Below are 25,804 nucleotides of genomic sequence, written 5' to 3'. Positions count from 1 at the left end.
CTTCGTTGCTGACGAGCATCATAGCGCTGCGGACGGCGAATTCAAAAAAGGTGGACATCATGAATCCGGGTTTGATAATAAAAATAGCGGAGAAAAAGGATTTTATGACAAAGGGCATATACAGAACCGTGATCAGGGCTATAATAAAGAAAGAGGTGAAAATTCTTTTTATAATAATTATGAAAATTATGGCTCCAACGAAAGCACGCATTTAACTAATAATAAGAAGCACGCGTATGATAAAGTTGATTGATATTGTTGAACATGTATAATTTAAGGAAAATGTGTGTGTGTATTTTATCTATTGTTATTTTGGATTAATTGTCATTTACACTATGCAATAAAGAGGAAAAAGTTATAATCACATATTTATGATACAGATTCTCACTACGCACAGTGAAAATAATGCTGTATATAACGTTTCTTATAAATTACGAGTACATTACTCTATTAAATGATTAGTGAAAATGTAATCAAGATTTAACTTCGATAAATAATGTAGTTAATAGCACGGCTTTGTGGAACAGTTTTACTAAAAAATTTAACTACATACAGATCAAAAAATAGTTTTGTTAGACTACAAAACAATTTACGTACGCCGTTCGAGCTGATTGCTAGAGAATATCAAAATTTTTTGCAACATCGCTCATCAAGCTTGAGATTCCTACATAATTATTCTGATGGCTCAACAAAATTATTTTCAGATTTGTGTGTGTACATTTAGTTGAATTTTTTAATATTTTAGCAAAATTTTTCTGTACTATCATATTTTAGTAAAAATGTTCCTTATGGTCATTATAATATTATCCCTTATTATTTAATTATTTGTATCTTGCACATTTTTTTTTAATATTAAGAATACTTGGATGAATAATAACCTCTATTCTTTTCTTCTTTTTAATGTATTTTTAATTTATAAATATTTTTTAGAAAAACAGATATTTTTACTTTAATTTTTTAGGGGTGTTAAATATGTAAGAATCGCTTAATTTTTGTGTATATTTATATTATAAAAATAATAAAAATTAATCCGTGACAAGAATGATGTATTGTGTGCAATAAAAAATCAGAAAATCTCATATATATATATATATATATATATATATATATATATACTAAAAGTTAATTTTTATATCTCCCATATAAACAAATTATACATGTAGAGAAGAAATATCAGGGATATCAATTTAAATATTTGGATGTAGATTAATGATATTAAAAATACATAATTTCTAACTAGCACCTGATAAAACAAATATAAAATCGTGTCAATTGCACCACTGAATGCGGTAACTGGCCGGTACTATTGTTTTATGGAAATAGCATGTAACGAGAGGCCATATTTTCTTGTGACAGCTGTTACACCGCAGAAGCGTGACTGATGTAGCACAAAACATGAAACTCCACTGAATTATTACGACAGTTACCGATTTCGCGACACACGTTACGGATGCAGAAATAACTCAAATTTCATTTTACGTTTAGTACACGTCTATAGTGTTATAAGGATTTGATTAATATAGGCTATTGCAGATTTTTGCAAAAAAACATACGCAAGGAAGATTATGACTTAATAAATGCAGGTCGTATTTTGCAGTGAATTGACATAATACAATATGAGATAATATATAAACGTCGTGTAATATATCTACTGAAAAAGATTTATTCTGTTCGTCGACATGTACAACAATTAATGCAGCGATGATAATCAATCAACGCAACTCAACGAGTAATAGCAGCGAAATTATAATTCTCTGCATATCCGTATTAATGTCCCTTCTTGAATCCCCAGTGTTTATGGTCTTCATGGCCTCCTTTCTTGCCATGGTGATGATGATGATGATGGTGCTCGTCGTGACCACCATGACTTTTGTGACCCTTATGATCATGATGATGATGTCCTTTCTCGTGATGACCCTTCTTGCCATAATGATCTTCGTGATGATGGTGATCATGATGGCCTTTCTTAAAGTGGCCGCCTTTCTTGTGCCCATGTTCATGATGGTGACCACCGTGTTCTTCATGATGACCATGATCATGATGTTCATCGAAGAATTCCTTATCCTTCTTAAACTCGTCGAGTTTGTGAACCTCGTGATGTCCCTTCGTGCTGTGGCCCTTATTGAAATGCCCTTTCTCATTGAATTTGTGACCCTTCTCTCCCTTCTCACCCTTGTGGTGTTCGCCATAATAACCATCGTCATGATGATGATGTTTTTTATGGCCTTCGTCTTCGTGAAAATGTCCAGAGTGGCCTTCTTTATCGTGATGTCCCTTTTCACCTTTTTCATGATGATGCTCCGACTTGTAGCCTTTGTCACCTTTTCCGCCATGTTCGTGATGATGATCAGAATGATGCTCTTCCCCGTGGCCGCTTTCATGATGATGAGTAGCGGCTATCTGCAGATCGTCGTAATGCGCCCTACTGATCTCGCGTGCAATAGTCACGCAATGAGAGGCGATACATGCTGCCAACAGGCAAATCGCCACCAATCTATTCATCGCGCGTGTTGTGTTTATGTTCTTATTTGATCCAATATCACAATGAAAGATATTGACTTCGTTGCTGTGATCGGTAGATATGATTAAGCTTGTCGCCCCGCTCGGATTATATATCGATCGCAGAATAATCGATATGAGAGTAGTCAGAGTTCTTTCTTGGATCATTAAGTCGTTGCGAAAGTTAATGTCTCCTTAACCTGTTTAAATTGTAATGCGGATTTCAGTGAGCCCGCGACAGTCGCTCAGACTATTACATAATACCATTGAAATCATTGTCGTGCTTACCAAACTACGTTTATGAAGTCTAAATAATGCATTTTTATCCTTTCTTTTAACCGAACGAACACGCTAATTTTTTCCATAACTTCAATTTAACGGGCGGAAATTTATATGATTAATATATTTCGAGATGAACCCAGAAATATAGTATGACCGGACATTACCATTATTGTGTGTTAGCGAATAATAAAATTAAAAAAAAAATAGTGCTTCGATTGACACCGGAAATAAGTTGAACGGTTATGAATGAAAGACGATAAATCGTCCTGTTGTGCATCTCGTTTCACCGGTCTGTAAAACTGGCATGCAGATAGCTTTTATTTATTTATTTATTGAAAAATTCTATATTAACTTCATTATTTTAAGTGCATTTAACTCACTCTCTCTCTCTCTCTCTCTCTCTCTCTCTCTCTCTCTCTCTCTCTCTCTCTTTTTCTCTCTCTCTCTCTCTCTCTCTCTCTCTCTCTCTCTCTCTCTCTCTCTCTCTCTCTCTAACGGACTATTATATTTAAATTAATTGTTTCGAAAGTTGTAAATTTTCGCTATTTATTTTTGTTAAAACGAAACGTTAAAAATTAATTGATATAATATTCTTTACGTCATTCAACAAAACGTTCGTTTTTTATTATCATGTTTGAAATTGTTAATTTCAAAGAAATATTTTATCAAAATTTTATTGCATATATATGAAAGATAATATTTTTTCAAATATATACATTACATGTACGTACGTATACTACACGCGTGTTGCAATTTGCTTAATATTTTTTACAAGCTTTGATATAATTTTAATGTATAAATGTAACAAAAATATAATTGCATATCTTGTAATTTTTTCTCTGTTTTTCTCTCTCTCTTTTTACTTTCTACTTCATATCAAGTTTATTAAGTAACTTAAGAGATAAACAATAGTTTTGTATAAATAATAGCGCATTCAAGCAATAATATGCAGTACGAACAAGTGTTTTACGAAATACGAGTGCTGCATTGTGTTCGAACAAGAGCGAAGGAACGAAAGTGATTACGTACAAAGCATTGGTGGAACCGCAGGTATATAAGCTTTGCTTTAAAGATTGTTGGACAGTCAATTGCATTTGTTGGTTCTATATAGTTCCAACATGGCTAAATACGTAGGTTCATGTTTGTTTTTGGGATTGGCTGTGATATGTACGATCATTGCCATATCTTCGGCGCGAGATGTCCGAAGTTTAAAAGGAGATTTGGAGATGGCCGGTACTCATCACCATCACCATGGCCATCATCACGAACATGGTGGAGGTCATGAGCATCATTCCCATCACCATGGAGAACACGGTGAAGAGGGTCATAAAGGTCATAAGGGACATCATCATCATGAAGAGGGAGAACATGGCGATCATGGTAAGGAACATCATGAGGGTCATCATCACGAGCATGGTGGTCATAAGAAAGGTCATCACGACGAACATGATGAGCACGGTCACCATCACGAGCACGAACACGGCCATAAAGAGTCGAAATTCGGCCATGGAAAGGGTCATAAAAAAGGCGAAAAGACTCATGGCTATCATCACAAATCCCATAAAGATGAATTCCACAAGGAACATAAATTCTACGATGATTATCATAAAGGTGGCCATCATGAGAAGCATGGCGATCATCATGAACATCACCATGGCAAGGAGGGTCATCACAAGAAAGGCGGACATCATCATTCTGGCCATCATGAAGATCATCACGGTAAAAAGGGTCACCATGATAAAGGACATTATGATGAAGATCATCATGGTCATCATGGTAAACATGGTCACGAAGAACACCATCATCACCACGAAGATCATGGAAAGAAGCACGAACATCATGGCGGCAAAAAGCATGGTTATTCGAGCGGCCACGGTCACCATCACGGTCACCATCATCATCATTAACGACATAAAACTTGTCAATTTAGTGCAATACAAACAGAATAAATTGTTGCACCATTTGTTCATTGTTCTTTCGTTAATTATTTTTAAGATGTCAAATAATAATGGATTTATTTCGTTATTGAGAAATTAAAATGCCTATACCAACCATGATTGAACGCATTATTTCCCTTAATAACCCTTATGTACATCCACGACAAAAGTTTTACAATGTTTACCTTAAATAATATATTTACTATTTTTTACATCAAAACACTCCATATTGTATTTAGTTATTATCAAATGAAGTTGTACTTTTGATTTACAAGCGTCATGAATACAAACTGCATTTTATTATTTTATTTATACTTATCTATAATATTTATCTATACGTGTGTCTTACATATTTATTATAATATAGTATCTTCAGTGACGTTTTTATATTCAATGATTAATGTAATCTAATGCGTATATTAAAAGATTAAAAGTTTATTGAACACATAATGTATACATTTTTCTTTAAATAAATATATGATATAATATATAATATACTAGGATAGGATATACACATAGATAAGCGTAAAACACTTTAATATTCTAAAAAATACTTTATTAATGCACACAACACATCTGGTCTTAACTATCTAACATATTATGGAGATATTATATAAATATTTATGTCAAAATTATTTTTTATATCAAATTCAAATTTGAATATTTAATTAAATATGAATATTTTGAAAGAAGAGAATTAATGGAATATTAATAATGCATCGTAAAATTTTATCATGCACTAAAAATTAAAACCTATAAAATCGTTAAAACATTTTTTTCTAATTTATAGAGATGTATAAAATGATATACGATAACCCATTCTATTGACTACAATAGATGTACAAATTTGAATTAAATTACAAGAATAAAAATTCTCTCATAACTGTTTTAGTAGAAGTATTTATTTTAATTTTTTATATTTGATTTTAAATTTATACAATAAAAGACAATATTGACACAGTGTAACTTTCTATCGTAGGTTCAGCGAACTATTGAAAATCAATAAAGGAAGTTTAATCAGTATCACGTAATTCCATTTATATAACTTTAAACAAGTGGTAGATTACAAAATAGAACAGACCTCATATAACTTACCGCAACGAAGGAAATGAAATGGAACTCCCCCTCTCATCTTTAATTTATATAAATATATACTTTTTCTTACAAAATTTGATGGTTCACTGCACCGAAATCGCAATATAAATAACACCCCACGAATCACTACATCATATAGCTTGCATTGCTAGAAAGCGCTTAGATCTATTAATGTAACTAATAGATTGAGTACTATAATACAAAATGTTTCCTCTACGTCGAACATTGCCGCTAATAACAATTCTTGTAGCAATTTATATTGCCACTAATTGCGTGACCACTGCACGTGAAATTACTAAGACTCATTACGACGATCTTCAGATAGCCGCTAGTCATCATCACGAACATGGCGGTGGGGGGGAGCATCATTCGGGTCATCATCATGAACATGGTGACCATGGTCACAAGGGTTATAAGCATCATCATCATCATGGAAAAGGTGAGAAAGGACATCATCACAAAGAACATCATCATGGACATCATGATGAGCATGGAGGACATAAGAAGCATCATCATCACGACGATGGTCATCATCATGAGCATCATCATGGTGAAAAGGGAGAAAAAGGTCATAAGTTCCACGAGAAAGGACATTATGGCAAAGGTCACAGCACTCATGGCCATCACGAGGTAAAAAAGAAGGATGAGTATAAGAAAGATAAAGAATTCTTCGATGAACATCACGATCATGGTCATCATGACGAACACGGTGGCCATCATCATGAACATGGACACAAAAAGGGTGGCCACTTTAAGAAAGGACATCATGACCATCATCATGATGAGGGTCATCATGGTAAGAAAGGTCATCATGAGAAAGGCCACCATCATCATGATCATAAGGGTCACAAAAGTCATGGTGGTCACGACGAGCACCATCATCATCATCATCACCATGGCAAAAAGGGTGGCCACGAAGATCATAAGAAATGGGATTACAAAAAGGGACATTAAAACTTGTTACTACTCGAGAGATACCACCAGCTGCTTTTGAATTGGATTCCGTTACTCGTTCTCGATCCTACTACTCATGTTATCCCTCATATTATGTAATAATCCAGTAATATCATATATATTCCATATCTGTGTTAATTGTTAATTGTGAACATTGTTAACATTGTTGAAATAAAGTAACATATATTTAATACATCTTTTTTTATATTGTACGCAATTTCAGTATTATATGTGTGATAACATGATATTTATAGTTACAGAATTCTGCTGTAGCCAAGCAAATAGTTACAAAGAAATCCGTGATTATTATATTAGGCTTAAAGATCTCCTTTTTATTACCTACCAAACTTTTTAATATTCAAATGTTCTGTACAATAATTATTAAATTACCATGAACGTACACTTTCTTAATTGAATAGACATATATGCGTTATTGATCGACAAATTATGAGTACCGTAAATTATCAGCGTGCTTGGGATCTTCGCTTTTAATAAAAATTCCTACGCTCCAGCTATTTATCAAATTCCAATATTAATAAACAGCATTAAATTCGCCGTTGGTTATAACGCGTTATCGGGCAGCGGTAAATAAAACGTATTCCCGCGGTACACTGTACGTATTAATATTTAGTTCAGCGAACTCTTCCGAGGGTGTTCTATAACTCATCTGGAATGCTCGTTTAAAAAATAGAATTTAATTAAAGAGAAACACTATAATTGTTATTGTCATACGTGTGAAAATCGTATGTAAGATACACGCAAAAAGCATTCTGTAATTTTCAATTAATATTCATTATTCATTAGCGCACGCATTCTCAATCTGCTTTGCAAGATAACGATACTACTGCACTTTCCAGCGCGTTGCATATGCGTCGTTCGTTTGTAAAAACAAGCGAGACAAGAACGCACGGGGGCCTACTATCGTATTCATCGCGCCGCGAATTTGATTAACGATCCCGCCCTGCAGCAAATGAGATCGCCACTTCCATGGTGTACGTCCGAATTGAATTCCGGTACCTCGGGCACGGATTAACGGGACTTTATGCACTTCTTTACTGCCACGTACGATGTAGTGAGTGTTCAGGGTTGCGCGAGCCCATTCTCCGCCGGAGATTGCATGCGCGCGGCAACGAATCTACTTGAAATGCCTGCCCTGTGACAATTCCGGCGGCCGTCGAAAGGGTCTGCTATTGTTTCGCTTGTAATGCGTGCACGTGTAGGTGGTTTAATTAATGTAATTGAAGTGACTTCGGTGCGGAACAAAAAAAAAAAAAGAAAAGCGTGAAATGCATGAGCTTAAAGAAGTACGCACCACTGCGGTGTACTGCAATTTCGCATGCTTTCATGAAGCCAAAATAATCGCGCTATTTAACCAAATTAATGAAGACTTGGGAACACTTGGCATTTGCATTGCATTCCCGCCAATTGTTACCAGAAACTAGAAGCTTTTAACGAAAAGAAAAATAATCGTTATTTTTTGCGGAACAAAATTTACATTATTATGCCGCATGTTTTCCTGTGCAATAAATACAGAGAACGATAAGTTATCTTTTAAGAATAAACGCAACAAGAAAACAAGAGTTCTTTAATAAAACGTTGCTGAAAACTGGCTAAATAAACTCTTCCGTACCTTTGATAAAATTTTCACAAAGTTGAAGCAACCCCTCGAATAATAAATGATCTGCTTGCTGCAGTCGTATAATGAAAATTGCATCATGAGGCTGCGCAAGAAATCCTTTGACGTAAGCTACTAAATTAAATATTTGGATTAAGCTCATCTTGTTGGCGTATTCATTGTAATCATGCTAAGAACCGATATAATCAAATATGTTCATAATCAAAGCATTACCCTACTATATAGGGTAAGTGTTTCAATCTATTTTTAGGGAACATCAAATAAACGCAATGTAAAATCGATTAAAAAGTTCTATTTATTTTCGATTCAATTTGAATCAGTTTTCTAGTTTATCTTTTTTAACGACATTTTTATTTAATAAAAATACTGATTGCGCATGGTTATTGGAGATTTAGTTTTTATTATTTACAAACAATTAATTGCCAGACTTATAAATTATATACGTAGGTGGATATAAATAACACATTCTAAAATCATTGTTGATTAATCAATGAATAATGAGCGTTGATTATGTATACGCGTTACAGAAGGTATCTGCAATTTACATTAAGCGGTCATATGTTTTCAACGGCACGCATCGGCTGATCAAATCATAATAATATGACACACAATGTAAGAAAAATAAAAATTAAGATATAATCAAATTTATAATCAAAAAGCACTACCAGAAATAGTAAGTGTTTTAATCTATGTGGAACATCAAATAAAAGCAATGAAAACCCATAATTGGAAACTCGTTTACCTTCTATTCAATTTTAATCAATTTTTCAGTTTATTTTTTTCAATGACATTTTTACTTAATATAAAAAAGCTGAATATCGAGGTAGAATTAACTAAATAAGTCTATAGAAAGTTAATTGTGCAAAATTAACATCGATATTGTTCTTTAGGACAATAATTGATAACCGTAAAATGTTTTAATTCGATCTAAAAGAAATTAATGATATAAAGAACAATTTTAACTAAATTTTTTCGAATATAATTGTAGAATACAATTTAGATAACTCTGCTTTTTAATACAATGTAGTATCGATATGATATTATAAAAGCATATTTTTATTTCGATGTTTTACAATAGATGGTATAGTATTATTATTATATTGCATACCATTACATGAGACACCGCCGCAACGTGTAGGCGTATGCGGTATTTATCTACAAATTTAACCGTGTCAACTTGCAACGCGCGTTCTCGCGGCCCATTAATATCCGGTAATCAATTCAATCAGCTGGCCAATCGATTAACCTCAATTATTGGTGCATTAATGATCTGTGCTATATGTGACATTAAAATTCATACTGCAAAATTAGTGATATATATTACTCTTATCCGACAATAGAGACCTAACATTGAAAAATACTTTCATTCTACAGTAATTCACGCCTTCTTGAACCAATAAAGCTGTCGTTTTATATCTCAGAAAAAGTTAATAGACCATATACCGTTTTCAAGACAAATTTTTAGTCAAATTTAATTTTTTAATCGAATTGATAATAATGATGCACACACAACATTAATGCGATAATATAACTTTCAATTATTTTTTCCAGCAACTAGTTATAATAAGTAAAAATTCTATTCATATGATTTGAGAACAATGACGTGTTCTTTCACGCGCAATTGTTATCTTTGTCAATAAGCGAAGGCACAAGGCGAAAAGAAATGGCAAAATTACTTTAGTTTGCCGATGGGAAGTGATAAAAGGACGCTGAGAAAAACGGCGGCAATAAATCGCGAGAAATCGATAAGGCGTAATATCACGTTGCCGTCTTCACTGTAATGTAGCTGCTAGGACAAATATGGGCTGCGAGGGAAGAGAGGAGAAGGAGAAACTTATTTGTTCCATTAAGACTTAAAAGAGAAAGAAAAGTCAACGAGCCGCAACCAAATGATTTTTTTTTTTTTACGCGTTAGTATTCGCACGTTTACTCTATATAAAGAATGGTACAAAATACAACAATCGCGCGACTTCGTCGCGTGACTTGGTCCGGAGCAGGTACATAAGTCGTAACAGTAGAACGAGTAATCGCTTTTTGATACGTATTTGAACGTACAACTCTAATGCCCCTTCTTGTAGCCGTACTTCTTTCCGGAATGATGATCGCCTTTCTTGCCATATCCATCGTGATGAGAATGGTGCTCCTCGTGACCGTGTTTGCCATGATGACCTTTATGTTCCTCGTCGTGATGACCTTTGTCATGATGGCCCTTCTTGCCATGATGATCTTCATGGTAACCGGAATGATGATGACCACCCTTCTTATGGTGGCCTTCCTTTTTCTCATGATGACCTTGGAAATCACCGTGCTTCTCATGGTGGCCACCCTTATGATAATCATCGTAAAACTTATGTTCTTTATGATACTCATCTTTGTGGAATTTGTTGTGATAACCTTTGGTTTTGTGACCCTTCTTGTGGCCCTTCTTTTCACCGAACTTTCCACCTTTGTGACCCTTCTCGCCCTCGTGATGTTCGCCATATTTTTCATGCTCATCATGATGGCCCTTCTTTTTACCTCCGTGTTCCTCGTGATGACCGGAGTGATGCTCCTCATCGTGCTTACTACTGTCACCTTTGTCGTGATGATGATGGCTCTTGTATCCTTTGTCACCTTTTCCACCGTGCTCCTCGTGATGATGAGATTCATGTTTGTGACCACCTCCGGATTCATGATGATGATCCTTATGTTTGGTCGCTGCTGTCTCGAGATCAGTTTCGTCTATTTTTGCAATCGAAGACGATTCTACGGTGGGCTCTAAATGACCTACATGATGGTCAACGTTCTCTTGTACATTGCGTCGACTGATGTGCGATTTCGCACCGGCCAAATCTCGGGCATGACACGTCGTGTGCAATGTGAGCGAACATATTGCAATGAATGACAGAAATAACATCGTACCTCGCACCATCTCGATCGCACTCGGTTTTGATCGAACTGATGGCCGATGTTACAACGGTTGACACTTAAATATCGATGGTCCAGCTACTTCCGTCACGGCGCGGCCGTATGTTTCCGCCGAGTCCACTTTCATCCGCACGACCGCAAGTATTCCTAAATTTCGTTCCAATCTCCGTTTATACAGTGGGGAGGCACACGGTTTCACACTTTCTCGCATCGCCGCACATTGCGTTTATTCTACTAGAATATTCCGTCGTACTATCTTGCAGCGTTCAATCGGATGTTAAAATATTATTCGTCGAGTTGGATCTCATTGTAATTTTTTGCTTGCGAAGTGACATAACAAATTGACTCGTTAACGTTTCCCTGAGTAATATTTGCAAAATTATGAATTTCCAACGACTGTTCCGGACAACAATGTAAATTTTTTGTTTGATTAATCGTATCTCGATACACTGCGTGAACGCATTGTTTCCGCAAAAACTTGTATCCGGCGTCAGGAAGAACTTTCCATTACCACTTTTTCCGCGAGTATCGGTCTGCCGCAGGAACAATAACCACGGAAATTTCTAGACCACAACAAATCGCATTATCGTCTTCGCATCGATCTGTTCTTTTATCCACTTGCAATCAACATTTGCGTTTAGACGTATTTTGACGTAAATTTAGAACAGAATATAAATTGAATTTATATTTTTACTTACATTTAAAAAAAAAAGAATTTTTTATTTTCACAAAACTTGTTAAGTAAATATTTCAATACCAGCGATGATACAAAACGTTATTATTTTTGCTTTTTTGATACAACAGCGATTAATTAATACATGAAACGTAAAAACCACGAAACGCGAATGGCCAAATATCTATTTTAAATCAAAGTGGCGTCCCATTGTCCGACACGTGCATGCGCTCCGATCAACACCTCACGTAGCGATGTGACCTCAATCGATATTTGAAGTTAAGTACCCTACCAGATGCTCGCGCAATCATTTTAATTAACGTCATGACGTACAAATACAGGATATGCATATGTCGCGTTGAATGCCCTAGAAGCGTTTTGTTATTACAGCATACGCGTCGTCGCGTTCGCTAGCTCATCGATAAGCTGTCTAATTTTATCATTAATTCTATCACCTGCGACATAAATTCGCCTCTCGTAAACACAATGCCATTTATAACGTCATAAACCAAAAACAATTTATTAAGTTTTACAGACGTCGGCGACGCGTATATCACGCGTGGCGCTCGTTGCGCGGATCGTTTCGCTAACTGTTGACCCATTTGTTCTGGCAACCCTGACAATTTTATTAGATGATCTTGAAAAATCATCGAAAACGAAGAAAAAGTAATGGAATAAGGTTAGTCTTAATCTTCCATCAATTTTAATGTCAATGAAAAGAAGAAACTCGAAATTTGGAATCATTCAATGAAATCATTCTCTCTCACAAACAGAGCGAGAGAGAGAGAGAGAGAGAGAGAGAGAGAGAGAGAGAGAGAGAATCTGTAATGTTATCAAATAAAAATTAAAATATTAAAATTTGTAACTGATAATATAGTATCATTAAACATCTTTAATTTGATAAATTCCGTCAGAATACAAAATAAACAATAGCGACTATGATGTATATGATAACAGAAGATGGAAAATTGCGATAGTATTGGTGTTAATTTCCATTGCAAATCTAAAGTATCGGTTTTGCAGTCTGAAATACTGCTCGATAGATTCTGATTCTTTACGATCTTACTTGGCAACCACTTTCGATTGGAGATTGGCTTTCGCCAGTGTTGGCGCTGCATAATCAAGATAAAGATTGGTTACTGCCCAGTTTCGAGGATCCTCAAACAGAAAGAAGACTAGGGATTCTGGCAAGTTCGATTTCGACTCAGCATCGTAACGGAGATTAGATTAGGTGGCATTCGTCGTAGATCTCGACTCAGATGGAAAAATCGCTTTGTAAGCAGATCCGGGGCGGCGTTAAACCATCCAGATCATTCGCATCTTTGTTTGGTCAATGGGCTTAGTGCTCGGCTTCAAATCAAATGTAAAATGTCATTGAAATCTTTACGTACAGACAGAAAAGCGTTCACGAATCGCAGCGTAACTCGTTGATTCATCCAGCATTTTACTCTCGCTTGGTTTACGTCGTTCCTGAGAAGTGTTAACAGTCAAGATTTCAAAACTTTTCAGGTATAATTTTTACAATTAGAGAGAGGGAAACTCAATCATACCATTAAATCTAACGTGCATTCTAATTATAATCTTATCTCATATTAGGTAATATTAGCCCTAATATTACAAAAGAAGAGAATTATTATTTGTAGAATTTTTTGTTTTAAAAATACATATAACAAAGATGGAAAAATCATAAAAAATAGAGAAACTCTTAAAAACTCTTGTTCGAGATAATGCCATTAAAGTATACGTAAGTTGGATAAGTATTTTCGTTGATTTTGTTCATAATGAAAGAAATAGCGAGTACCGCAGACATCGTCTATTCCGCGTCGCTAAGTTGTGAGGTGTGCAATCAGTTGATGGAACCGTTAGTTCCTCCCAATCCAACGACTGAACTGTCTCTCACATTCAAGTCTTACCCTCGCACCATCTTTCCTTCTTCCTTTCTTCCTTCTCCGTTCCCCGCGTTACCACTCTCCGCGCATTCTCGCATGTTGAATAAAACCGTCGGGTTATACACCGACGCGAACAAAAGGACCTCGCGCTGGCTTCTGGGCTGCTAATGAAATTGTTTTCTAATTTAAACCTGGAGAGACCACCCGACATAGCTACTATTCTACGGTCAAGAGCCCTATTCGAGCTACAAGCTTTTCCGACGATAGCCGCGAGAGAGCTGACAGCGATAGTCTCTAATTTGAGTTCCCTCTCGCTTTGCTCGCCATTTAAACTCATTTATGCAAGCAAACAGTTGATATTTTCAGCTGATCCACCATTGCGATATTCTCTTTTTGACTGTATGCGATAATCGGAATATATTGTGTGCACATACCACGAAATATTTAAATAAAATTTACCAACAGAACGGTGCGTACCTTAATATCTATTGATCAAAATATCAAATAATGTATTAATTGTTTATGTATATCGTTTTGAATATGAATTAAGCCGATTATTCGTTCAATAATGACATGTCTTTTTAACTCGGTAATAATAGGATAAATATATATGTTTTCTTTTTTATTTTTAATACGCACAACACGACGTAAAAATGAAATTACAGAATCAGCAAAGTTTTTTTTTAATCCTACTTGAATTTTAAACAATGAAAATTTTTTTATATTTTTGTGCGAATTTTGTTGTGATTTAAAAATCCCACTTTCGAACAACAAAGATCAATTTCGCACAGACTTTATATTGGTTTCACTTTTACATTTTTAACAATAATCTTGTGAAACGTGGTAGTGAAAAAGTGAAAAATCATGCATTGACAGTAGGATTAAATCATATTTGATGTATTAGATTGCGCATAGGCTCCGAAAAATGGTTGAGTAAAGCGATGACAACAAAATATTTCTTTGTCATGTGCAGCATTTAACGATAATTATCTCGCACAATTAACGAACTGATTTTCCGCTCGGGGATGGGCAACCACCTGGAAAGTTTCCTCGTTATAAATAATTGCAAAATGCAAGCCGCTCGTAAATGTTACCTACACCAATAGCCAGATTTAAAATACGAGACACATTCGTGCGTAGCGGAAAGTACTTTTTAACAAACACATTTTTATTATATTTGTCTTCTGTCAGGTAAAAATATATGTATTTTTCGTTGGCGATTAACCGTGTCTATAATCTACCAACCGAATAGCAATAACTACGCTATCTAGTATAGTTTCAAACCTTCGCTATTAAGCGCGTAATTAAACCGCATCTGTAATGGTGAAATAGATTTAAAAACTTATTTGCTTTTTGCGCGAATCAAAGCGCACTGATTTAAAGCTTGACAAAGATAGAGAACAAGTTATTACTTTCGACCCTCGGGTGGTGTTAAATTAGAAATTAGAACTACTCTCCGCAACAAACCAAACTACATTCGTACATTCACGCTGAGAGATTAAACGATAATTTGATTAGTTGGTGTAGCTAGTGCATGTAATAAACGTTACAGTGCAGCGTAATTTATTCGAATTAAATACTTCATTCTAAGTGAATATCGTACGAGATGTATAAAAGCTGAATCGTGTTAACTTGAAGAATAAATGACGTGTTGACTATTGTGGTATTAAGTCGTATTATTTCTTCTTTGCGGGAAAGAAAAATTCTTGTTTCCCTTTTCCATCATATTCTCGTTCTTTAAAGTTTACATCAGTGGCATTTATTCTGCACGAAACGTACATATACTTATTCCTACTCATCTTTAATTGCATGTATTGTACATTGGAATATGGCTCTGATGAAGAAACGAACCACTTAATGGATTAATGTTTCAACGAACAGATACGTATCCATACCGTGAGAACAAACTATTTGCATGCAACGCGAAATGTACCCCAGAATGGATTAGCTGTTGATAATCGATCATGCACGGACATTGCTAATGTAACAAGTTTCGCCGAGCGGTAATTTCAAGCGTACGCTCGTACTTTCGCGATCGATCCAAGCGCGAAAGCGTAAAGGCAAATTTCATAATGGAAAAGCTGTTATAATATTAATATAGCATTCAATTTGGCCGGCAGCGTGCTTTATTCCACATTATTTTAACGCGACGCATCGATGCAAAAGACTTTTGCATCCTTTAATTAAAGGTGTTGAAAAATCATTTGCGTACAAATATTTACATCAATTGTGACGAAATAGTGCTTGTTACAATTATGTAGATGGCACAAAAAGTTTTAATTAATTACCAAGTGAAATTAACACACATATCGACGATAATATTTTATTGATTATTAAACATAAATTACTATTACAATCGATCTATATTACAAATTTAGTTGCAAAGTAAGTATTAATCGCTTGTAACAAAAATGTGTATGTGGTTTTGCATACGGGCGAGTACATCGTTTTTATCAAAAATCTATTTATGCATATACAAAAAAAGCACTATTATTTTTGAATATTTTTGATAATTTCAATGATATGACGCGCGTATTTTATATTTATGATAACAGGTTACGGTTATTACAAGTTGTGGTTACGGGTGGTTGCGGACAACATTAATATTTATGATAACAGGTTGCGGTTGAAATTAAAAAGAAAATGCTCCAATTAGGACTGAATATTTAACATTAAAATGATATACGCTGATAAAATTAATAATGATCCCCTTCTTCTTTCTCTTCTCCGTCAGAGCTGTAAGAGCTGTGCGTTTCGTAAGATCCCTCGTCGCCATCTCCAGAGGAATAATTTTCGTTATGGCTGTAAGATTCCGGCTCTTTCTCTGTGTAATGGCTACTATAATGATCTCCATCGTCGCCTCCGGTATAGTGCGAGTATTCGCTTCCTTCATCGTGATCACCCCCATCAGTGGTGTAGTCCGTATCGATCATAGTACCTATAATTTTCATATTATATGAAACGCTAAGTGTTTACGAAGAATAGTTTCGCTTTATTCGCAATTTATTTTAAAGCTTGGTGCCTTATATGTAAACTCACGTGTTTCTACAGTTTGATTAAATTTTATCAACTACACATATAATTTAAATTTAATATTAAATTAACAACAGTAATAATTTAGTAACATATATATATAATTAAATCTACACATATATATTTATACGTGTATATATATATATTACACTTCTTTGTCTTTGCGAAACAAATAAAACAAATAGAAACGAATGAGAACATTATGTCAATTAAATTTAAAAAGGTAGACTGTACATTCCTATAAAGTATAAGTAACTTATTATCGGTTTAGAAAAGGAAGAAAGTAATTTGATTTTTATATCACTCTGTTCCTAAAGTATTAAATTGAAGAAAAATGCTGATACAATCAATTCTTATTAATGGAACACAGAGATGCTAAGATTGGGGAATGCGCAGTCTATATCTATTACATCTATGATCAGATTTTTCTCTTGTTTATTCAATTTATCATGTTAGTATCTGCTGTTGATGAGTAAATTACAATTTCATGATTCTTTACCTGCGCCTTCGTGATCATTCTTTTTTTCGTTATCATGTTTTTTGCGATTGTCATGGCCTTTGCCATAACTGGTTTGTGTCTCGAATTCGTATTTGTCACCATCCTGTTTGTGGAAGGTGTCTAGAGTCTTGTAGCCATGATCACCTTTACCGTAGGTTTCCTTCAAGTAACCCTTCTCACCCTCCGCATCGCTCCCGTAGGTTCTGTAGTAACCGCCCTCATCTGATTTGCCTAAAACCACATTGTTGTCCGCCCTTGTTACGCTCAACAAGACATCTAACGCGTTCCCGAAATTCTGCACTCGACGATAAACATTAATTTGACATATCTCAGAGAGAGAGAGAGAGAGAGAGAAGGAGAGAGAAAAAAATATATAAATTGTACTCGTTTTAACTTATTGTTGATTTCTTTATAACTATGTCTATAAATAACAAATTATATTTCAAAAATTGCTTATGACTTTTTTGTATTTTATATTCTATATTAGAAATTAATTTGTGAAGAACATACCAGATGCGTTTTTCATGTGTTTTTTAGTATCTTGTGACTTCGGTGCATTGCCAGCGCCTATTAGGTCCTTCACTCCCGCAATGAGATTTAATGGCGCCGGTTGACGTACCTCGCGAATGAGTGAACCAACAGCGACGACATCGTTCTCGACGTTTTTATAAATAACAGATCTGGCCAAGCAATTACAAGCGAGCAGGTGTGGGAGCAGTGACACAAACAGTTTCCAATACATCTCGTAGAAGATTACTTTAATCTCGTCGGTTTCAATGATTCCTTGCTTGTTCAATCCATCTCGCTGAATCTTTTATATCACTCCCACCTTCTCACTGTCAGATAAAATCCTCCTGACAGAAACGGTAAGCATTGCATGCATTCGTATTGATCTTGCAAGTCGTCGCTGTGGCCAATCGTTTAAACGAGCAATTTGGCTTGCGCCTCGCTAATTTCGCAACATCTTTCGCGGCAATCGTCCTTAAAGAAAAGAACTGTATCGTGCGAATGACTGTCCAAGATTTTAGACAGGTTAACGATCGATCGATCGAAGAAATTATAATAGAAAGAACCGGTGATTGTGTCATTCACTCTGTCGTCTTACGTAAAAGCGTCTTTTCGTCATCACAAGGAAGTCACGTCGGTTTCGTCGATCGGACTTGTCAACAATGGTAACTGATCGATTGCACTTCGTCGTTAAGCCGAACTATCGGACGGCGCGATATTATCTGTGCCGTGCGTATCGCATGAGTGATCTCACGTTTTCCACGATCGCGAGTATAAAAACCGTGGAATCGAGTTGCCGATAGTTGATAGAATTGTCTGACATAACGGGTTCTAGTACGTTGCCCTTTCAAAACATTACGATTTTACTTGCGCTCTACGCTGTAAAAGTTTATTTAAAGCTGAAATTAAATTCTTTCCTCCCTTCCTTCATCCCGCTCTTTCTCTATTCCGAATTTCATCGATAGAATTAAATTTATAGGATACAGATATAAAAACCAAAATCTAACTCTGCATTCCAAATTAATTTCAACGAATGGAGCACCTTTGAAAAAAGGCGTGGTAAAGACTACCGTAAACCATCATATTGAATTCACTTTGATACAGGATCTGCAAAGGATTAAATTCAGCTGTATTTAATATCGAGAATATGATGGGAAAATGCATTTGCGTTTTATTGGTTTTAACTTTGTGCATGTATTTCTGTGTTTTGATCAGTACTAATATTTAACATAACGACATAAAATGTAATATGGGAGAAGCAATTAGTTCGGAATCGTTATCACTCGACGATGTTATATTAACGACTTGGTATAAGTGAGATCCCAGTAATAATTATTTCTCGATTGTAATGAACAGTATATTTGGATGTAAAAAAAATGAGATGTGCCATTACACACACACACACACACACACGCGCGCGCGCGCGCGCGCACACATCACACATATTTCAGTTTATAATACTGCAAGATGAATGTTCGTTTTTGAAATCATAACAAGAAAGAAAACTGTGTTTTAATTGTGTTTTATTTTTTATCTTAACAATGCAACATATTAGATGCATACATCTAAATAGTTCATTATAATTTGAAAATACCTAGAGAATTTATATAAGTCGCTTTTTTGAACATATTATTTCACAATTGTTGCACGATTGTTTCACTGAAATGAGTATTATTCCGAAGTTTCTAGTAGTAAGTAAGATAAAGTTTTTGCCGGAACAAATGAGAAATCAATACGGAGTGGAAAATACCCTTCACTACATCGATTTGAGGCAACATTGTGCTACTTGATAAAAAATTAACTTTTTTTTTACAAAAATGACGCATGAAAATTTATCTCAATTACTTTTTACGAAGAAATTTATACACAATATATAAATGCAAAGAAAATTATTTATTTCTAATTATTTAATTGTAATTTATTTTAATTTAAAAATTGTAAAATCTGTGTATTTATTTATAGCGCTTTTATAAATTGTTACAATTACATCAAGCTATTAAAATGAATCAAACTGCTCAAATTTAAATTATCCTACTATCATAGAATTTTAAGTAAATTTATATAAGCTTATTATGTTAATATAATATCTGCATAGTGTCTATTTCTACTTTGAAAATTATTAATTACGATTGTACTTAAATAGCATAAATGTAATTATGTTAAACTTAATACGTGACTTGTGTCTTTGTCTAATCTGTACGTCAACGAAGAGATATTCAGGAAGTGATCATTAATACTAGCAGCATCATTCGTCAGATGCTGTCGGCACAGGAAGCTACTAAATCTCGAACTTCATTCGTCCACTTGACAAGAGGAGCCGCGGGGTGGGGGGAAGGAGGAGAGAGAGGTGTTAAGATGATCGTCACTTAAAACCATGCGGCCCGTGTCGACGACGTTAAGCGTCTTAGATAGTTGCTGCGCCAGCCAGTTTCCTTGGCATAATCCGGTAATTTGAAAATCTCGGATGGAATGTAACACCTCGTACCAACCACCGTCTTGAATGTACTAAGATCCTCGTTTCATCAACCCCTGTTGCATCATAGTCTCCTTCCAAGTTAGCCAATGCGCGCTTCGAGCCACAACCCTCGAAGCAAAGTAAAGCCTGTGGCACCAGAAATAGTTGAGATGGAGGGATTGCATCGCGTCAAGGGCTGCATCCTGATTAGGGTGAAAGGAGAAGTCTGAGTAGTCTCATTGGTATGCAAGACCCGCAGATCCCTGCGATTTACTCAGTACCCTCTTTATACAAATATGCTGCATTATATATGAGCGAATTTGTAGCAGATAACGAATTCATAAATCGACCTCCTTAATATTTGATTCTGATTATGTATTCAATAATTTCCTAAATCAAGATGTTTCCTTTATTTAAATCATCTGAATTATATATAAAGTTTTTTTGATTAATATACATATTCTTTAATAGAAAAAGTTAAAAAAGTAATGAAATTAATACAATTGAAAATTATACATTCCATAATTCCAATATATTTTCAATATATCGGAAAACAATTTATTTATTAAAATATTTTATCGTCTGTGAAGTATATACTTTATATGAATCTCTTCACTGCCTGCTATAGTTGAAAGGAGGGACTTTTATGCAACTGTTTTTGTGCAAGTAGTAAAACCAAGTAAATGGAGTTATCCGCAAGCGGTAACGTTTAGAATTTTATAAGTAATAGATAATCTATCGTTGATACAAATGTTTTGTGTATCTATAGAGTTTAAAATATTGATTTTGACTTGAAACGCTTCTTGTAGAATATATTATCAGGATTGTTAAATATGAATGTTAAATTATCATATACCGATATTGCATGACTAATGGATTACTCTTATCAGTAATCAGTAAGACAGGAAGTAAAAGCAACTTCTTGACACAAACCTTGGTTCTCCAACATCAGATATATAATTATATTTATAATATTGATACAATATAATATAAACTTTTGCGAGAGCATTCAATTATTATTCATCGGTAACAGACGTGCTATTAGCGTACTAAAAATCATTATTATTGCATTAGTAAGATAATTGTATTATCTTGCAGTTATTGATAAGATTAACAGTATTATGAAATATATTTTATTATAATACTATTAATGTAACATACGTTTATTGATATGAATAAATACACATAAAGTTAAAAAGATACATAGATATAAATATTAATATTTATATATATAATACAAATTTATATACACAGTAATACACTATATTAAATAAATAAAAGCTATTTGTACGTAGATTTTAAAAACTTTGAAAAAAATTTTCATACATAAATCGATAAAGTAATATATACTTCTTAGTAGATCCAAGAGATGTCGATACTATACTCGCTTTAGAGATTTCAAGCTTAGAGGAAACAAGCGTTTCACGTAGGGACGACTGATCCGCAGACATTTGAGCTTTGTGAACCCGCAATCCTAGCTCAATACACTGTGGTTATTCACATACATATTATATAATTACGTATTATATATTCTCATATATACATTTTTCTCTGATTAATAGCTAATTAAAGAAAAATGAGAACAATACGATGAAAACGAGATCAATGTGTTTAATATAGATTGCTCAAAAGGCTGTTATAGCTAAAATTTATTTTTATCAATATTTTTTTAAAAAATATTGAATATTCTCTTTTATATATAAGTTTTTCATACTTTTTTAATATTTATTTGTTACATTTAAACGAAAAGAGTCTAACTCGCAACAAGTTATTTTTAATTAGTATATTGCATAATAACGTAGTAGCTGATACAAATCTGTCTGCATTTCTGAATGCAACGAAAATTTTAATAAGCACAAAATGGCATCGTGAAGAAATTTTATTCAACATGTTACTGTCAAAGGCGCGTGCATTACTTTAATTACTTTAATTGAACATCTTTGTTAAGCAAGATACTCTACATCATAAAAACATGTCGTTTCACATCAAATGTCGGATTAATCTAGTAAGGATGTTAGTTCAGCGAGTGGAGGGTGGGTAACGTAGACGAGATATGGGCAGACGAGGGAGAAGAGCGACGCAATTAGGAGAGAACATAAATCCCGCAGTTTAGCACACTTCCTCGCCATGCCAGCAGATCGCAGAATACAAATCAATCAGCATAACGGTCGACTGAGCATTTAATTTCCATTCGGTTTCTGATCGAGTGGGATTCGCCGATTCCACAGCGCTGCGTGTCGGCGCTTTGCCGTACAGCCGTTTGTGTGTAGCGGCAGGGCCACCGTAGACACATACGATATCTCGCGCGATCCCGCATACCTCGTGTGTTCGCCACTCATCCTATTGTGGAATCTCTCGAAACGGGTCAAACGCAACGGACGACGGGACGCAAAAAGGATTTTGCGCGTCCCGTAACGAGCTCGGCGATGGCGCGATCTCGATACGCACGCGATGCGTAGTAATTCGAGTTTGCACGAGTGGCCGGTTTTTATGTGTTCTCTCTCTTTAACACGATACTGGAACAAGATGTTATTTGAATCTAAAAGCCTAGTTTTCAACGAATTAATAACTACGTGGCACTTTTAACCCGGGAATAGTCACCTGGAGTGTTTTTTATATTACGCAACAGCGAAAAATGTGAATTATTGTAAAATAAAATTGTTTTCTTTTTGTTTGAACATATTTTCTTCTTATTTTAATAATTATTTTTTATGAACTTATAAATACGCAATTCTATCGAAAACCTACAATAAGAAATACGTATTAATTAAAATCTTGATTTTTTTAAGAAATATTTAGAAATAAACTATTATATTTAATATTCGTATTCCGCGTTTAATATTGGCTTGGTTTTTATTATTTTTTCAAAAAATTGTGAGTAAATCTATATCCATAAAGTTTTCAAACGCCAATAAACCGGAATACAATCAATAATATACATATATAACGTACTGTTAATAATAGTAATTTTAATTGTAAAAATACCCCGGAAATCGTTTAACTTAAAAAAATTAATGACGATATTTCTAGATTAAGTATATAGACTATAAAATGTAAGTCTGCATACTATGCAGGAAGGAACATGAAATCAATATTAAGGTAACTCGGGAGAAAACGCCACACTCATAAACCTTTATTTTTGAATAACCTCTTAATGTTATTAAATTTAGCCCAATGAAAAATATTATCTATATTTTAGAAATTCTTCTTTATTCAAATAAATTAACAAATTATTTTGATATTCTGTATTATTGGAAAAAACTGATACATCATACTCTTCATAAGTAGCATCTTTCCTCTTGTATATTATATCCCAAAAATGGACTTTGGTGGCTCGGGATAAGAGACTTGTAGCGTTCACAGTTTTTTTGAACATGGCCGGAGACGCTCCCGCGTCTCCTGATAACGAATAAGATCCTATGGGAGAAAATGTCACAAACAATTAAATAATGTAATACAAGCTTCTATATTTTACTTATTTACAATCCATAATCGAGAATTTAAGCTATAAATTTAAAAAATATGAAAAAAAAAATTTAAGGAGTATCATAGACATACTTTTATTTGTTTAAATATTATTTTATTAACGTAAGAATTTTAGACTCGTGTGATTGTAAGACAATATATCGTTAATATCAAGGCTTTTTTTAAACGAGAGAGAGAGAGAGAGAGAGCAACTAAAGTTGATACTTATATATCTTATATATTTATCTATAATATATTATATAAATTAACTTTAATTGCTTGTTTAAAAAAAGCCCTGATATTAACTATATCATTTTATTAACTTGAAATATTTATTATATAGGGTAAACTAGGGTATTATGGCCATACGGATAAGATAGCCATAAGTTGTAATTTCTTTAATAATTGTTAAGTAGAGCGTTTTCGTAGTCGTTCTGAAAGACTATGGCCATCTTATCCTAGTTTATCCTAAAGCATCCAAATTTTGATCTAATCGTTTTAATAACGGTATTACACAAGCAAAGGAAATTGTTTTGTATTTATCGTCATCTTCCCTCCAAGTGTAAATATGCCACGTATTAGCCACGTGACTGCCACGTAACACTGATCAAAACGTATATCATTTGCTCGGTTTTACATCGAAACACACATCTTAGTTATTAGCGTACTAAATATTATAAACAGCATATTTTATGACCTACCTTTTCGTATTTTGTTAAATAAATATTTTTCATATAATTGGCATGAATATTTTTGATAATTGCGCTTTTTTGCTCATTGCTTACTAAATATTTCTAAGCAGCAGAATGATCAATATATGTTCTATGATAAAAATATAAATAAAGTAACAACTTTTTTTCCGAATTACTTTAAATGTAATATAATATAAATGTGTAATATAAATATGATATAATATAAATAAATATTAAGCCTAGCTATACATACTGGGGTCCTAGAAACCTTAGTGCAATTGGTTAAATTGAGATTTTTGATTCTCCATCGATTAAAAAAAAAAATAATTGAAATATGTCCATTTTTTTACGGAAGTTACAGTAATAAATATGAATGACGTCCTAGAGACCTAATGTATATATCAAGTATATACATAGAAAAAAAAGTGTGTATATAACTAGGTTTAAATACATTAAAGAAACAAAAAATAATTAGACAGGGGAATAGAGATTAACATAACACACAATGGATACAAACAAGATATATAATATTTTATATTTATATTCCTCTTCACCTAATACTTTTTCCATTACATATACGGAGGACATAATATAATCAAAAATTAAATATAAAAATCGACTCTCGAAAATTTCAAATACAAAGAATAAATAGGCTAATGAGAGTAAACTCGCTGTTATTAATGCGAAATTATAAAAAAAAGTATATATTTGTTAACAATCAAAAAATATCATATATAAAATTACTATACGTTTCGGCCTAACATCCGGGCCATCTTCAGTAGTAAATTCACAAAAAAGGGCATGGATAAGTAGGAAAGTAGTCACTCTCAACGTCAAATAATCAAATCCACATGGTTGGTAGGTCATGTGCAATCGACTAGACGTAAATCTAAGTAAAAATTGAAATTAATAACAATGATTGAAGAAAGATGAAAATGAGCACTCACCGACAAATCCATGATTACAAGATAAAGTTGTATTAAAAGAATAATAGACCATCATCGAACACAACAAATTAATATAAAAATAGTCAAGCGATAAAAATCCGAAGATAACATTGTGGTGGTCAAGATTTAAATGTAATAATTGTAAACGGAACAACTCTATGAGGAGCAACGATGTATCGATTTATCTCGCAATAACCTCTTTTTTTTATAATTTCGCATTAATAACAGCGAGTTTACTCTCATTAGCCTATTTATTCTTTGTACATAATATAATGCTAAAATTTAACATAAATTCTTATTAGTGTTTAACTACTCAACGATATTTATTAATCGA

General features: G+C 33.9%; 3 protein-coding genes across 3 annotated transcripts; 1 reads left to right on the top strand and 2 right to left on the bottom strand.

Annotated features, from left to right (window-relative positions):
• Nucleotides 1-1,767: 1,767 nt before the first annotated feature.
• On the bottom strand, nucleotides 1,768-11,314 carry LOC108775182 (uncharacterized). Its single transcript, XM_018541468.1, has 3 exons — nucleotides 10,470-11,314; nucleotides 4,019-4,698; nucleotides 1,768-2,468 (listed from the first exon to the last, which is right to left on the bottom strand). Exons 1-3 carry the CDS (start codon nucleotides 11,312-11,314, stop codon nucleotides 1,768-1,770), a joined length of 2,226 nt encoding a protein of 741 aa, XP_018396970.1.
• On the top strand, nucleotides 3,900-6,767 carry LOC108775230 (histidine-rich glycoprotein). The gene is given in 2 exon segments (XM_018541535.1): nucleotides 3,900-4,701; nucleotides 6,139-6,767. Coding segments are annotated over 2 exon segments (1,431 nt in total).
• Nucleotides 11,315-16,577: 5,263 nt separating the features above from the next.
• On the bottom strand, nucleotides 16,578-18,146 carry LOC108775181 (spore wall protein 2; the record flags this gene model as incomplete). Its single annotated transcript, XM_018541467.1, has 3 exons — nucleotides 17,915-18,146; nucleotides 17,405-17,635; nucleotides 16,578-16,810 (listed from the first exon to the last, which is right to left on the bottom strand). Coding segments are annotated over exons 1-3 (696 nt in total), but the record flags the coding sequence as incomplete, so codon positions are not given.
• Nucleotides 18,147-25,804: the final 7,658 nt, after the last annotated feature.

The sequence above is a fragment of the Cyphomyrmex costatus genome, unplaced genomic scaffold (genome assembly GCF_001594065.2).
Source record: "Cyphomyrmex costatus isolate MS0001 unplaced genomic scaffold, Ccosl1.0 scaffold29, whole genome shotgun sequence".
NCBI lineage: Eukaryota > Metazoa > Arthropoda > Insecta > Hymenoptera > Formicidae > Cyphomyrmex > Cyphomyrmex costatus.
Note: the sequence above shows the minus strand (reverse complement) of the source record. Positions and strands in the feature narration are given on the sequence as shown.